The 16,842-nt window shown below is 36.1% G+C and overlaps 1 protein-coding gene across 1 annotated transcript in view; it reads right to left on the bottom strand.

Moving 5' to 3' along the window:
• Positions 1-16,842, bottom strand: part of LOC140166706 (transportin-3-like) — a 31,978-nt gene that overhangs the window by 7,523 nt on the left and 7,613 nt on the right. Inside the window, exons 2-12 of the mRNA XM_072190205.1 lie at positions 15,387-15,476; positions 14,594-14,781; positions 13,128-13,284; positions 12,272-12,415; positions 11,949-12,023; positions 10,082-10,182; positions 8,782-8,857; positions 5,594-5,803; positions 4,152-4,259; positions 1,852-1,946; positions 1,031-1,170 (exon numbers count right to left, since the gene is read on the bottom strand). Of these exons, the coding sequence (XP_072046306.1) occupies positions 1,031-1,170; positions 1,852-1,946; positions 4,152-4,259; positions 5,594-5,803; positions 8,782-8,857; positions 10,082-10,182; positions 11,949-12,023; positions 12,272-12,415; positions 13,128-13,284; positions 14,594-14,781; positions 15,387-15,476 (1,384 nt within the window). The remainder of the gene's footprint in view (positions 1-1,030; positions 1,171-1,851; positions 1,947-4,151; positions 4,260-5,593; positions 5,804-8,781; positions 8,858-10,081; positions 10,183-11,948; positions 12,024-12,271; positions 12,416-13,127; positions 13,285-14,593; positions 14,782-15,386; positions 15,477-16,842) is intronic.

Raw genomic sequence — 16,842 nt, 5'->3', positions numbered from 1 at the left:
AAGCCTCGTTGAATGGAACAGTCCATATTTCACCTCGTGAAAATATTCTTACCATTGTACTCATACACATTCAATATTTGTATACTATTCTTCCAATTGTACCACACTGGTCCAATCTGGAGCCAGATAATATGTTTGGTATGAACTTGTTGAACAAGATTCATAGCTTAATGGAGTTGATGTTACAGTGATAGCCAATGTAGGAGGTGGTACGACAAGAAACGGGTTTAAAAAATACAATGCCGCCTATTAATTTACTTCATTAAGTGCATGAATTGGTTCATAACAAGGATTCGCTTTTTTCCAGAAAAAACAGTTTTTGCCGGAAAAGTAGCATTAACCTGTTTTTGTGTGTTTAAAACGGCAAAAATAGAAGAAATTCAAGTATAGCAGGTCAAACAATAAGAGGTAACACAGAAAGCTCATGAAAAACTTAACTGTAAATGAGTCATTGAACGTAAGTCCTTTAAAACCTTTTGTATTTGATATAACACATTTCAGTAACATGAGCTATGAACACCAATGCCCTGAATTTCTTAAATATAATTAAAAGTTCTTGCATTCTTGCCAAAAGAAAATTCTTTTTGTTCCTTAGTAATAGTGTTCAGTGTTCTGCCCACTTTCCAAAGTAGGGAAAAAACATGGTTTAAACCATGTTTCATTTACAAGAGTAAACAGAAAGAGTATGATTTTCTTATTCTCCTGTACCTAAATGCCAATTTTTTTTTACAAAGTTGGAAAAAGTTGTACATTTGAATTACTTTTGTTTCTATTGAACAGCTAGCAATGCATACTAATTCAATGTGTCCCTGACTGTTCAATAGAAGCAAAGGTAATCAAAATGTACAAGTTCATCCAACTTTGTAAAAAAAAATTGGCATTATTTTTTTTTTTTAGTAGCAGTATTTCTCTGGTTTCCAACCTTGAATAACAAGTCAATTTGGGCCTATAACTTGCTTTTCTGGCCAAAAATATTTTTTGAAAACTAAAAAAAATTTTTTGTCGACATGATTTTTTTATTCTCCTGTACCTAATACTTCTGGATGTTCTTTAATCCATTCGGACAGCTCTCCAACCATATGTATACTGGTGTGTTTGACAGCTATGTGAGTATCTTCTGGTAGACCGATGATTGCTTGAATAACTTGAGGAACTACTTGACTTTCATCCCTGCAAAATTATAATATGCACAATTTAGAATGAATACTCAAACATATGTTAGGTGTTTTAAGACTTAAATGTCTCAAAATTTCAATTTCAAATTCAAAGCAAAAAGCTTTAATTTCTTACAATAATGAAACAAGGTGGTTCCCAAACCACAAATGTTGGCTGCTTTTGTAATTACAATGTGTGATGTCAGTTTCATTGACTCCATTAAATCCCTGAAAAAAAAAATCTTTACTCAATTGACCTTTGATGACATTGCAGAGTTCATTTCTATCATGTATGAAATTCTAACAATCTTTGCTTATTCTACCTCAAATGACCCCAGATAACCTTTAAATTGTTTGGCACTTCAACAAACTTTCTCTGACTTACACACAAAGATTCAGTTTTAAAGACTTGTTTTAACATGTGGTTTGGATTGAATCACTAGGATCATCAAACATTTGTGTTTAAAAACAAAATATCAAAAACATGATGAGTCTAGTTGACAAGCACTAACTATTTCATAATTTGGAATTTTTCCAACAGACTGAGAGGATTCTGAGCTTTATTTCAGGATGGTGATAAATTTTGTAAAATTTCCAAGAATCAAACATGCTGACTTATGGAAGCAAACATATTACAATAATAATTACTGATGTTCCAATAAGCAACAATCTTCAATGTGACTTTTTGAATACTTACGGTAGGACATTTTTTGCTACTGCTGTCATCACAAATAAGGCTGCCTCTGTGGCGTCCCATGTGGCACCTTGTTGACTTGCTAGATTGGAAAACATCTGCAGCAAAACAAAACACAATAGTAAAAGTGCTGTATCACTGGGTACTATCCTCTTCAATTTGGCATAGTGACAAATTCTAGATTCTGCTGTGTACATATTTGAAGCTTTCAGATGCAAAAACTGACCCATTTTTCTCAATTTGAGATATAGCCACTTCTGGTCAAATTTAAGTAGATAATAAGAAAATATGTGCTCCTTTTGATCATTTTATCAAAATAATACTCTGGAATTTTTAAAGTAGGGTGTTAATTTAATGCTATCATTAAAGGGCAGATATGTATTAATTTTACTTTATTTATAACGTTTGGCAACAGGCAGGCGAGAAATAATAGTGAGCAAACACATAATTTAATATTGGTGGCCGTAACTCAAAACTTTGAAACTGTTGTGTTTGCATCTAAACTTGACCATTTCTTGATGGACAAAAAACTTATACCAATCTTAGCCATTCCCAATCACTGGGAAAAAAAGAGTATAACAGGCTGTTCCATTTAAAATCCACACTACCCCTGTGGAAGATTCTGGAAATACCTTCCATGTGGCGAGTATGCATTTCAAATGGAATTAACACATTAGCAGCTCCATTTGAAACTTACCCTCCCTCAATGGAAGATTCAGGTTGAATCTTTCTCTGAGGGTGTATGAGATTCAAACGGAGCCACCTAATGTGTTCCATTTTTTGAAATTCATACTCCCCTTGTGGAAGATTTTGGAAATATTTTGGGGTAGTATGGATTTTAAATGTAATATCCCAATTATATTATTAAAGGGAATTTTTATACAGAGATCATACACAGACCCAAAAAGCAAACTGTATAATTGTCTGAAGTCACTCAAAAAATGGTTGATAAATCTGGGAAATACCCAGTCTTTTAGTTAGTGCCCCCTGGTGGATTTGCAGGCTTAAAGGCATAAAGAATTGAGATTAATTACTCTTGATGTGAAAACCTAATGTGTGTAGCTTATTCTTTGTAGGGGTAAGTTACTATACATTCTTAGTCAGTGGGAGTGGTCTAGTACGTAGACACATAATCTGATTGGACAATTGCATGATTTCGGGTGCCAACTACCCCACGTCATCATGAGCGTTGAAAACGCGTAACACGCTTGTAGAGGTGTGTGTATGTATTGCGTTGTATGCATAGACAAGTGCAGAATATGCGAATGCGCTAGCAGTACGCACAACAGGATACATGAAGTTGTAAACAAGTTTCGTTCATTTAAGAAATAAAGGGTAATGTATTATTCTTTACTCGCAAATAATGTGTCCAAGGCAGTAAAAACGTAAATAATGGGTGAGGCGCAGCCGAACCTATTATTAAGCGTTTTACTGCAAGGCACATTATTTATGTAAAGGATAATGCTGCACCCTTTATTTCTATTCTATTACCCAAAATAGTGCAATTTAAAGAGAAAATATCACATTTTTTGCACAAATATTTCAAGTTGTTTACCTCAAGGTGGAGGGCCTACTCGTAGCCAAAGCGTAAGTGATAGCGAATATTGCAGAACGCGTAACCAAGCGTAATGCTTTGCGTAGAATGCGTAACGACGCTAATATACTGCATCGCGCTTTGTTGTGCGCTGTGATGCGAGAAGAACATAAAGTTCGTTGCTCTGGCCACTTTATTGCTAATTAATGGTCTTTCACGTGACGCGTTTCAACAAATCACAGTGCGCGATTTTGAATAATGGGTCGTGGGGGTAATAGAATTTATAATAAGGGGAGCTTTTATGATGGTAACTTTGTTTTTGCTTAAAAAAATAATTTACAGTAATTAAAATAATATTTAACTGACTAAGAATGAGAATTGCGCCGGCATCCACTACTCATAATATTGGACCTGCCTGTCATCTATCACACGGTAGAGGATAGTAAAAACAAAAATTCCTCTAATTAGTAAATATTCTAAAACTGCAAAAATAGTTTGGGATTGGCGGATCTCTGAATGTCTTTTAAAACAGCTGCAATGAAATGAGTCGGAGCTAATATTCTAGAAATTTAACACCAACAAAAAATGTGCATATATTTCAAGCTGGCTTGAACTCATGGTGCAATGATGGCTGTGTAATCTTCCACAGGGGGTGTGTGAAGTTTAAATAGAATAGCCCAACGCATGCTGATAGAAATGAAGTTTGTCTATAATCGTGAATACAAGAAAAGTTTGCATTAAATACAAAGCAATTATTTTTTGTACTTACTTGTGCAAAACATGTCGATGACCCCACTAAGAATATCACATCTTTGATGAGCTCCGATACTCGTATCCTGAAGTCTCCAAAGTCATCGCTCTCATCTGGGATACCCTCCTGAAGTAATCAACAACGGTAAATGTGAATGATTCCCTTATAGTTATGATTAAGGTAAAGTAAGGGCGGCGTCGACAGGTCCTCTGTCGGAATCCTGTCGACAAAGTGAATTATGTCAACATATCGACAGTACTTCGTCCATGTCAACATAGTGCTCAGGCAATGGCCCAGTAAAACTTCGTCATGGAAGCTCATTTTCACTCAAAATATTGGCCATTTCCAATGTATTTTCAACAAAATGCAATGCCAAATCTTATCTTTTACCTACTATTTCGCCAACTTTTCATGTTATTTCAGGGGTCATACTTTTGGCAGTATTTTGCCTTGTTTTCCGGTGTAAATTGCACTTTACCGCTATGTGCTCGCTATGAAGACGGCCATCTTGAATTATGCTGAAATTGCCAATGGTGTTTCTAGATAGTTTTAGGTTAAATTTTTTTAAATATATAAAATCATGAAAGAAAAAAAGTCCTGGTATTTTTTCGGAACCCAAATGTATGTCGACACACTGTCGACGTCAAGATACAAAATATGTTGACATCAAAAAACGGGTAATGTGTTGTCCTGTGCGGAATGTATGAAGAGCTTTGTTGCAAAACCCCTTACATTCACTTGCCCAATTTTATCTCATCCTACCCAAGCATCCTGCCAATAATTGCTTTTGTTGCAAACCCCTTATATCAGTGATATTTTTGATGATTTTTTGATGTGTTCTCAAAATTGGGCAAGTGGATGTAAGGGGTTTTGCAACGAAGCTCTTCATATTATGATTTTAAGTATTTCCCCCATGCAAAATTTCAATATGCGGTATTAACAAGATTTCATGACACATACATTATTTTTAGAAGTCTATATGAAAGAGCCATAGGATCCTTTCCATTTTCAGCAAATGACAGATCAACACTCTTTCGTCATGGCCACACAAGGATATTATAGGTTACATTCAGTGTATATTCTAAGCATGCCTCTGGGATCGTGGTGAACAATGGAAAATAATAAATGCACTTGCAGGCAGCACAATGGTTTTTTACAGCTTATCAATATTAAATGATCAATCAAATGACAAGAATCTTTGTCGGAATTATAAATATTACAAGTAATACCGTAAAACCTCGTCTACAAGCATACAGAGTGCTTTTGAGCGCCATCCATCGACAATATTAGAACATTATGGAGATTTAGCAAATAAATTACCGATACGAGCGTATACAAGCAAGTACTTTTGTAAGACCAATCTATTGCATTGGGATATTTATGGCTGCTTCGTTTTAATATAGCCTTCATCAAAATCATTCTATATGCTTGTAGACAAGGTTTTACGGTATCATACTTACATGATCAGGGTCCATTTGACAGTGCACACCCAGTGCATGAATTAGTCTCTCTATATAAGGCCTGTAGATATCATTTAGTATTTTATTGTCTCTTTTATACAGTATCTCTGACAGTCTGTACCAAAAGTTGAAGGTGATTTCAGCTACTTCATATTGGCAGTTGCCTACACAGTTTAGAACTGCATCTAAGATTTTCAAGTCTCCTAGACCCTGTTGACAGCAAAAAATTAAATCCATTAACATAATAACAATTTAATAAATCAAATGTTGATTTTCATTCTTTCTGTTAGTTAGTATCTTTTAAACAGGAAGCCCGCTTGGCTAGTTCTCCACAGAAGAATTGACTTACACCTGTTACTCTGATGACAGACAGAACAGAATTTACATGGATACGTTTTAACCTTGACTAATCCCCTAAGGAACTTAGACCAAAAGCGGGGCTTCATCTTAAAGGAAATACAAAAATGGTTGCATTGGCATGACAGGTTGAACAAAAGTAAGTAAGTACTAACAGCCCGTAGACAGCTCGTTATAAAAGTAATTCAAGTATGGAAGCCGCCATTCGGCCCTGATTTGGTAAAATGATCTAACTTGAAATTAAAATCGCTGTTTCGAGAAAAAGAGCTTAAAAGTTTGAACACTTGCCGTTTTTCTTTTTGAATAAAATAAATTATTAAACAGATCAGTCAACCGGCCGGTCACAGATATAGGCCTTGGTTTCTTTTTTCTGAGTGCATCTGACTTGGTCTATCCTCTGTGAAATTGTAGAAATTAAGTGGAGATAACCTTGTATTTATTTAATTTTGCAATGCTATTAATTTTCGAATGACAAATAATAAAGGTTTTCTGGTTGTAAAGGGTCCAATCTATCATTACCAGATTTCACTTTAGCGAAAATGAGTGAAGAAATGTGATTTTTGGAACAAAACTGATTGCTCAATTTTTGGGTACAAAGTCGGGTAGTTTTTTTGTCTTAAAGAATACCCCCAGCAGACAGATACTTCTGATTTTTTCAGTGTACAAACTTTACATCATTCCTTCCAAAAGCCAGGAAAATTATATCATATCAACGTTGTAAACGGTCAAATCCACGAAAATAGTCCAAAAACGCATATAAAATATTTTGTCAAAATTGCGTCTGTGTGGAAGCCACGGAATCAATCAATATTGCTTTTGTAGTAGACAAGGACATAGAACCAATCGTGCGTGGAGTTTATACAGGCGCGTGAATTCAACCGATCGGATTGACTCGTAGTATTCGGAAAACTGTGTAATATCAGACCTGCTACAACAAAACATGCATAAAGTCGCAATGGCTTTATCAGACACAAAATCCAGTGTGATACTGCCCGACTTTGTCATGTTTATGAGGGTGCAGATTCCATAATATTCTATGGCGTAAAAAGCCGATCTAGTCGTAATTTTATATACTTTTACTTCCATTTTTGTCCTAATGAAAACCGTTGAACACTTCTGATTTTGTTATTAACTGACAGATCAATGTTTTATGAGCAATTTACCTATGGTTATTTTCTAGGGAAGGTTGTAAGCGGTCAGGTCCACGGTTTATTTGGGCACAGTTCATGAAACCTTCAAATTTATCATATTATCTTAACGCAATTATTTTCCAGAAATATTTTATGAATACCATTTTTTTGCATAATAAGACAAGGACAAACCTACAAACATAATTTTGAGGCTTTTAAAACAACTGATGACTACTCCATAACTATCAGAAAATGGTTTTAAGATGGGCCTTTACTTCGGCAAACTTCGGAAAAATCTGTGCGGTGACTGGGTTGAGAAATTGCGAGCATAGAAACTGTGACCTCGTAATGCATAGATCGTGACCTGCCGTCTGACTGAGATCTAATGTCTTAGGAAAATATTAAAATCTCATTATTTGGTGGCATGGTGGTGATTTGAGGATATCACCAATGGAAAGAGCGCCCTCACATTACGCATGATATGGATTTATCTCAAAATGTTCAAATTTCAAGTTAGATCGTTTTACCAAATCAGGGCCGCATTACCCTGCCATCGCGTAGGCCTGGAACACTACCGCGATTTCTACCGGCTATATCGCGTCCGTGCTCTGCGTTCAAGTCATGAAAAATCACGGCTTGCTGCATCCACGGTTAGACTTTTTCAAGCCTGCTACAGTGCATTTTTTTTCAAATGTTGAACAGGTTTTTGAATACTTTTAATTATATTTTTTAGTGCACCCATGAACTTAATTTATCAAATGCATTAAATCAACCAACAATCCCGCTATCCGGGCCAAGATTTATACAAGAAAAATACTATTTCAATCACGAAAATTAACCTAAATTTCGCGCATACACGTAAGACTTGGCGATAGTCTATTCAGATATTGTTGTCAAGCTCGAGGTGATTGACCCCAAATGATTGACAGTTGGGAATGCGTACTGTACGCGATGCTGAACGCATAGTCGTGGTAGCCGGGTTCTAAAGTGGGTGCTAAAACCTCAAATGGCGACCTCCATGCATGTACCGGGGTGCTAAAGTGGAACCAAAACAACAGCGGGAATCGTGTGTTAAATCGACATAGAAAAGAACAGGAGGGATCAGCGAAATTTACTGTCAGCCCTCTGGTACTAAGTATTAAGTAGGATTTTTTAAGCTCATTTACATGAAGGAATTTTTTGAAGCGTTTCAAACGTGTACTTGTAGTTCACAAACATGTAGTTCGCAATAGCCGTAGTCAGGGCTTGAATCTCATGAATCTCATGGATGCCACCAAGGCCATTGCTGTCAACTTCAAGGTATTCTATCTTCATCACTTGCTGGCCTTGGTGCCCTTCTTTGTCTTTGCCCAGTGGTCTTGAAAATAAGTGCCCCAAAAAATATAATTTGAGGCCTATAGTAAGAATTCCAATTGAATGAACGCAGCTTTCAACAGCTGTACTCGATACAACCGCGATCGTATTTCGCGTATTTCAAACTACAACGCGAAAGCACGACCTTGGATACAATGCTAACCAATCACGATTGCGTTGGCATGGTTGGATTCACTACCGCGTTACTCACGCACAGTCGCACACGCTGGCGTACATCGCGCAGTGTACGCAAAAAATCGTCACGCTATTGAAAGCTGCGTTCATTCAATTGGAATTCTTACTATAGTCGTAGAAGTTAAAATTTGAGGTAAACATTCTTGTACAAACCTGTCCTGGAGTGTCCACCATGACTTCCATAAATGCTTCACCAAGCTCTGTGAATATTCTACAATAATTGATAGCTCTGAAAATAAACAAGAAACAGAGAAATTAAAATGATTAAACAAGTGTATTAAAGGTTGGGTTGTCCGATTGTAATGCCACTACCATACTAGCACTCGTAGCTTGCAATTTAAGAGTGCTAGTGATCAAATGCTGCATAATCGCTACCAGCTTTCAGTCGTGGCAAGGGACATAGCATCAAATTTGTCTTCAAGGAAACTGGTTGAGATTTGACACTAGGGCATGCTAGCAACTTATTGATTACATATCAGCAATCGCTTTTCAGTATCAGATGGGTATACCATATACGTTCACCGAATGGCGCACCTGGGCTCCTTTGCCTTGGGGTAAATTTCATGTACAAATAGAGAGCTCCCTCCTATAAAAATCCCAACACAAATTAAGGGTATGTGCCCTTATTTGCTGGTGGGATTTTTATGGGAGGGCACTTTTAGTTTGTATCTAAAATTCCAGTTATGTCAAGGGAGCCCATAACGCCATTAGGCGAACGTTTACGGTAACACATGGTGTTTTCAACCTCCCACAGAGACCCATCACACAAACATTCTTACTGCAAGTTTTGAGTTAAATTGCACATTACCATTATTCATCCATGAACGATACCATAATGCAGCACCACACGTTATTTCTCTTACAAGTTAGAATTTTCTCTTGCATGGTCAGATAGAATAACTTAAATTATTTTGCAACATCATATTACTAGTATTTGAGATGTAATGCTATTTGATTTCCACTTCAGGGGGTACTACACCCCTGCCCAATTGTGTGCCCATTTTGCATTTTCTCAAAAATTATAGCGCATTGGGGACAAGTAAGATATGTATATTATAGGGCAAGGACTACAACTACTGCACTGGAAATTTTATTTCAGCGCAGACAACAGTTGTGGAGTTACAGTCAGAAATGAGGGAAAACCAATATTTGATCAATAAATCAATAACTACTTGCTTTGAGTTGCTGAATTTTCCAGTGGAGTAGTTGTAGTCCTTGCCCCTATAATATATATATCTTACTTGTCACCAATATGCTATAATTTTTGAGAAAAATGCAAAAATAGGCAAAAAATTGGCACAGGGGTGTAGTACCCCCTTAAGAAATTGGGATGAAGAATTTTGTCAGACATACCACCTGCAGCCAAATTGATCAAAACCAGAACAGATGGAAAACAGGATGACACATCTTAATTAATTGACAACAAAAAACAATTACTGACTGACTAACTTACTTGTCGACATCCTCCTCAGCTACTGTAATAGCGTAGGCTTCAGGGAGTTCCATTATACCTCTGTATAATGCCTCAGCCAAGACTAAATGATCATCAATATCCTGATAGGAAATCATACACACATAATACATGTCATATCAATATATGTAACATACTCAAGGAAACTACAACTGATTTTAATGTTTAATACTATTAGTCAAAAAGGGAAATAATAAACATATGAAACTTTTTACATATTTCTACTAAAGCATACTGGCAATTGTTTGCAGAACTATATAAAGAGCATTTGGATTCATTTTTCTACTACTTCTTAAATATTGTGCGATGAGAATCACATTAATGCATTATTTCAGCAGTAAAAGAGGTACATGTATTAGGCCAATGAAAGTCAATTCCGAGTTTATCGTCCCTTTTTTTTGCCAGGTTGGTGAGGTGACTTTTTCATTTTTCATTTTTCATTATTTCATCAGATTTCATTATTGACCTAAAATGCGTGTTGATTTAAAGCCAAACTCATATATGTGATTTATAAACATGTTTTTTATATGGGTAAGGACTAGAAACGTTAGAAAAGAGCATGGTTTTGCTTCCAAGTTATGAATATAGGTTTTACAAACAAAAACATATGTTTCCAATTGCTAAAACTGGTGAAAACACTGATACTTTGAAAAATAATGAATTATTTTGGCATTTTTGAAAATTTGACGCGGGTAATTTTGGTTTCCAAAAAGTGACGCGGGCGGGGGACGATAAACTCGGAATCGACTTTCATTGGCCTTATATAGTGCAACTAAATAATTTTAAAAAAGTTGGTGGCATTGAAATCTATCAAAGCAGCAAAAGCTTTACATTTTTTGCACACACAGACATACATCATATATACATCATCTTTTAATATGCTTAAAAGTTACATCAAAGCTCATACCCGAAAAATAACTGATGTTTGTTTTATTCCATTTTTATCATGTAGTTGTTGAAAACAAAATATAATTTTAACTTTATCTTTCATTTTCCCTTAAAAAATTGAATAGCCGAACTACTCGTGTCCAATTAATGGGGTTGCATCATTAGACAGCTAGTCACCACCATCGGGAAGGGAATTGAACCCCCATCGGGAAGGGAATTGAATCCAGGACCTCATGCACTGAAAGCGAGCACCCTAACCATTAAGCCATGCTCTAAACATCTTGCCTGTAAACACACTCAAAAAAGCTTTCCATTATCACATACCATATCACGTGCAAGGGTGTTTTCTTCAATGCCAGGTCTCTTGTGATTAAACCACATAATACACATTTGGTTTCCACCCGCAATGCTAATTACTACATAATGAATTGGTTATCCTGTTATTTCCCAGCATCCCAATACAGGATATTGGTAGAAGTTCAGGTGCTTTTCAAATATTTAATTTGGAAATGGCATACATGGTGAATTTGGTGATGGGATGTGCCCAGGTACAAAATGTGTCCCAAACAAGCAAAATGACGACAATGCTGCTGAAGGGTTGTTTTTAGTTAAAAGCAGACTTATCATTCAAATTGTGCTCTATGGTTAAACCATAGACTAATACAGACTATTTACCAACAGTCGAAAGTGAATTCTCGCTTATTCATGAGGGCCGATCGTTTGTGTCCAACAATCATGCCAGCTTTGCGCACCTTCGCGTATATGCGATAGTGTGTTGCGAGTCTTTGCGTAAACACTATATGTGCATAGCTGTTTCATCTGTTGCACTTCATGGAATGATTAGCCCTCATTATCGGGTGATGCCAAGACTGACTCTTTGGGAGTTCTTCTGAATCTCTTTAGTCCATGGTTTAAACTTCCTTTTCACAGTGATATATAATAATGAATAGATTGTACTGACCTCCATTGCATACAATGCTGAGCATACACAGTCGCTAGCTGCTTCATGTAACATTGATGGCGTTTCGTACTTTTTCTGTGAAAAAGAATTGTATACAGATGTCACTTTGTAAATCAAGATTAATTGCATGTATCATTAAATTTGTTGCATTTGTAAGTCAACAGAGCAAAGTTCAACATAAAGTCATAATTCATGAATTATGATTTTATGTCCATGTGTAGAACTGCACGTTAAACGTCCAAAAGAAGTAGTAGGATTTCTTTCACTTTACCTAAAGACTTGAAGCAATCACATCAAGAAAAACAAAAAAGTTCTAGACTTACCAATATTTGTATTAAGAGATTAAGTAGTTTACTAGCTGCTATGTCATTACTGGGCACCACTCCTAGATAGAACCAACTGGCAAGGCATTTGAACACTTTACCAAGAAGTCTTTCATCACTTAGATATCTCTCTGAACACACAGTCTGAAAGTGAAATTTATAATATGCAAAGTGTCTGGTAAATAGATGGGACTTACTGATTAATGCACTGTGCACTCTTATATTTAAGAGCCATAATATGCTAAACGACTTAGACCTGTATCCATGAAAAAAATCACCCTACATTTGTAAAAGAGCTACATTATGCAATTTAAAAAAGGTTTGGAAGATCATGGGGGCACATACTCTGTCAAAAATATTACAAGTACCCACTCCCCCCGAATGTAAAGGCCTAGGATGGTAGAGTAAAATTTGACATGATCTGGTCCATAGGGGCCAAAGGTGGCAAATTTGAAACTGAGATAAAGGTGAAAATATGGAGTAAAAAACAATAAAATACATAAGAAAACAGACATCAAAAAACTTCATAACTTTAGAACCAAGCATGCTAGACCTTTGGTGTTTTCAGTAAACGATAGCCTATGTATAATGTAATAAGTACAGTAACTCAATTTTCAAAAATGCCTCCTTTGGCCCCCATGGACCAGATTGTGTCACAAATGCAAATAAAAGAAGTGATAAAACTTCAATTGAAGATCAGTTTTCCTGTTTCAGAAGTCGCTCAGTTCACCTCTTTCCAGTTTGAGATAATTCCACATTTTCAATCATGAAATATTTTGTGTTGCTTTTCAATAATCCAGAATTTTACACTAATCTGTAATATATCCCTTTTCAAACAAACAAATAACTGTCTTACCATAAGATTGAGAACTGTTGGTGCTGATGTGCTGAGTTCTTGTGTGAACTCCTCTCGTCTATTCAAACCTAGTCTCAGGGCACGACTGTGGATCTCTTCTGGTAGCACCGTTAGTAATTCCATCAACACTGGGATATGGGCTTCATTACCACTAAATCTGTCATTACAAAGAGAACAATATTGATAAATGTTTAGAGCTGTACAATATTGAGATTATTTAGAACTGTTTCCGTTGGTTTTAATTCCTGATTTTAAGCCAAGGATTGGACTTGGCATGATTTATGAGCAAAAAATGCATGTTTTCCAAAAAATGCAAAACAACAAGTAAAGGACAAAATAAAACATAATACATGTAGGCTTAAAGAGAGGCATAAAATGTGATATTCATCTCACTTCTCTTACGAAGTTCCACCAATTTCTGGTTCAATTTCTTTAAATGGCTGCGTCCATGTCACAACGTGTTGTCATGATTTAGTGGTAAATATGAGCCAAATTATTGTATTTGGATACAAAAATATGATTCACTTAGTTCTTTACAACTATTTTGCTACATAAGAAAACACACAAAAAAAGACCAAACCCACAATAGACATCAAGAAACTTATTCTAAGCTTCAAATTCCTTACATTGATGTATGTACACTAAAGGAACGTATTTGTGTGCTGTTACTTTCTTGGTGGCTGCTTGAAATGCCAAAAGCATAGAAATAAATCTAGTGCAAAAAATTCAACTTTTCAAGTTCATGTAATCTGAAAATTTGAAACTGATGTGACAATACACATGCCTACACTAAATTGTGAGCACACATATAATTTGACATTGACAATTCATTTTCATTCCTTCCCTGTGACAGATGATATAATACACATGGCCTACATTATGTGAGCAAACTTATAATTTGACATTGACAATTCATTTTTATTTCTTCCTTTCGCAAGTTAGCAACACTTCCTTTATACGTTTACCTGCACAAATGCAGCAGCAGCCAGCTGCAGTACATATGATATTTGTCATCATTGGAAAATTAAACATCAATTGGCAGAAAATTAGGTTGACTATGATCATTTTAAAACTAATACCTTAGAATTTCCTAAAGCGCCCTCACATCCTTATTTGGACGTAAAACAGCCATTTTAAGAAAACAACAACTTTCAAAAATGGGATTCTAGACATCAATTACCTGCAAACCATCACCAACTTTAACAGAATTAGGCATAAAATAATGATTATTGATGAAAATATTGATTTTCAGACCTCCCAACAGACCCCCCTGTCCAAATACATGTTTTGGCGGCACCTTCTCATTTTTTGGCCGATTTGGATGAAAAAGGTGTCAAATTGCTCAGGAGATCATGCCGCATCAAATAAGCTGGTTCCCTTTTTAAAAGGCTGTTTAACCTACCCCTACTTGTAGGCCCAAGCTCAGTTAGATTTAACAATTATCAATAACTGGATCACTTTCTTACCTTTGAATGAGGTCTGTGGCGGAGTTCTTCCATTGAACCATCTGCAGTGCCAGATCAGCCAGTGCTAGACAGAGTTGGGTTAAGATCACCTGGTAGTTGGGATCGCTCAATACCTCTATGTGGTTGATGAGGGAGTCTCGTAACGATTGGTGAGAATCAACAGGCAGCTCATGGAAGGAATATTGGATCTAGACACAAGAGAATTATAATACGAAGATGAATACCTGATTACCTGATTATTATTATCATTTCATATATATTCCAAACTCTATCATTTAATCTGAATTTCTGAACACATAATGTATATTCACGACATACATTTGTATTGTATACACCCTTGCCACCAACACCACCATATTGTATGCAATTTTAGCTATTTTCTTGACAGAAATCAGAATGTCCAATAGCACAAACTGTGTCACTTAATTTATGCAATATTTATTAATATGCATAATTTATTCCACCCACCCCATCCATGACACACCCCTACGTGAAACCGTTACTTCCAACGGTAATGTTTGGACTTTCAACGGTTAACCGGGGACGTTACACAATTTTTTATGAAATTAAACTTATCAACCAGGGACATATTTTTTGATTAAAGATAAGGACACACTCTGTATTTGTTTTATAATACATTATTTGCAATTGCAGCCCATTGCACTTACATGTATTTATAAAATGGGGATGGTCCCCGGTTCCCAAGAGGTCCCCGGTTATAATGTACAGGGTATCACATTGATGATTGACCCTCACACATTTCACATGGAAAACAAACATTTCAATGTCTTACCTTTGTCCTCATTGTTTGTGCAGCAAAATAACATGTTTCTACATTTTGTTTCATCCTCAGTAGCTGGTCTGACAGCTGCCATGCATGAACCTGCACAAACAAAATAATACCAGAGAAACTTAAAAATGTATCATATATTTTATTTACCTTGCACCCTTCCCTTCCCCTATTAAGCACCCAGCTACAGAATTTTCCAAGTGGGTCAGAAATTCAGGGAGAATCCAAAGATTCTCGCAAAGATTCTTGTCAACAAAATTGCAAGAATCTAAATGAATTTTCGAAAATATTTCAATTTATCATACAAAGTTATATGGCGTGAATCAACATGGATTCTTGCAAAATTCAACTCGGAGAATCCAAAAAGATTCTCGTACTTGGTTGCGAATTTCTGACCCTGCGCAAGTTCTGTCTAAAGCGCCCTTTTCATTGTGTGTGTAATATAAATTCCCCATTTCGCTTTTCCATAATTTTAAATCATGAAATTTTCCATCCATGGGCTTCATGATTAATTTTTTTTTTTTTTTTATACAAAATTTTATCTCATCCATTTCTCTTAAGTGGGTGGATACTATAGGTTGCACCGACTCCCTTGAGTACAAACAGTAAATTTATCATATGAAACTAGTCAAACTACATGTAGTGCTCTGCAAAGTCCAAGGAAATTACTGGTATTAACTGACCTTAGATGATGTCAAGTGAAATAAATCAACAACTTCTGTTTTTTACTTCCTCCACCTATTATGTTCAGTTTGTACCTACTCCCAATTCCAGAAAAATACAGTTATTTTTTGGGATAAAACAATTTATCCAGTTAGTTCTAATGGGCAATAAAAGTCGAAATTTTAATGGAAATAAAGGCCCAAAACATGCATCTCAGGGTGTTTTTCATATGCGACATGATCAAGTGGAATGAGTCACATGTCGAAAATGAGTTTTATACATGTTTTTAAAGAGGACATTTAGAGCTTTCAGAAACTGAAAACCCCATGTTGATACGACTTTTCTTTGTGAAGTTACATCAATTTATAAATCGCTTTAAACAATATAAAACAAAAGAATTTTAACACTTTCTTCGCCAAAAGCTCAAAATCAATATTAGCGACATCCGACTCATTCCCCTTGATCGTGTCACATATATGCTGTGAGTGTTGATAATCAAGTCCAAAGACTTGTATGAGTTCTATCACAGGTTAGGCCCAAGCCTTGAAATAAGCAGACTGAAAAATGTTGCGTTGCCCTCTGCGACTGACCCTAAACCACGCAAAAATTGGGTGGGGTTTTAACCCTGACACTGAACACTGCTTTTTGCTATCGGAAGTTGAAAAAGAAACAAAAAAGGAGAGAAGATAAACAAAGAAGTCACTTAGTACCCCCCAGATTGAACATTAGACCCTTCAGGTGCCAAGCACACGATCACCGGCCGGTAGCCACAGGGCTTGCGCTGACTCGGCCAGCA

Source organism: Amphiura filiformis, chromosome 12 (genome assembly GCF_039555335.1).
Source record: "Amphiura filiformis chromosome 12, Afil_fr2py, whole genome shotgun sequence".
Lineage (NCBI taxonomy): Eukaryota > Metazoa > Echinodermata > Ophiuroidea > Amphilepidida > Amphiuridae > Amphiura > Amphiura filiformis.
The sequence above is the reverse complement of the archived record's forward strand: the minus strand, read 5'-3'. Positions and strand labels throughout refer to the sequence as shown.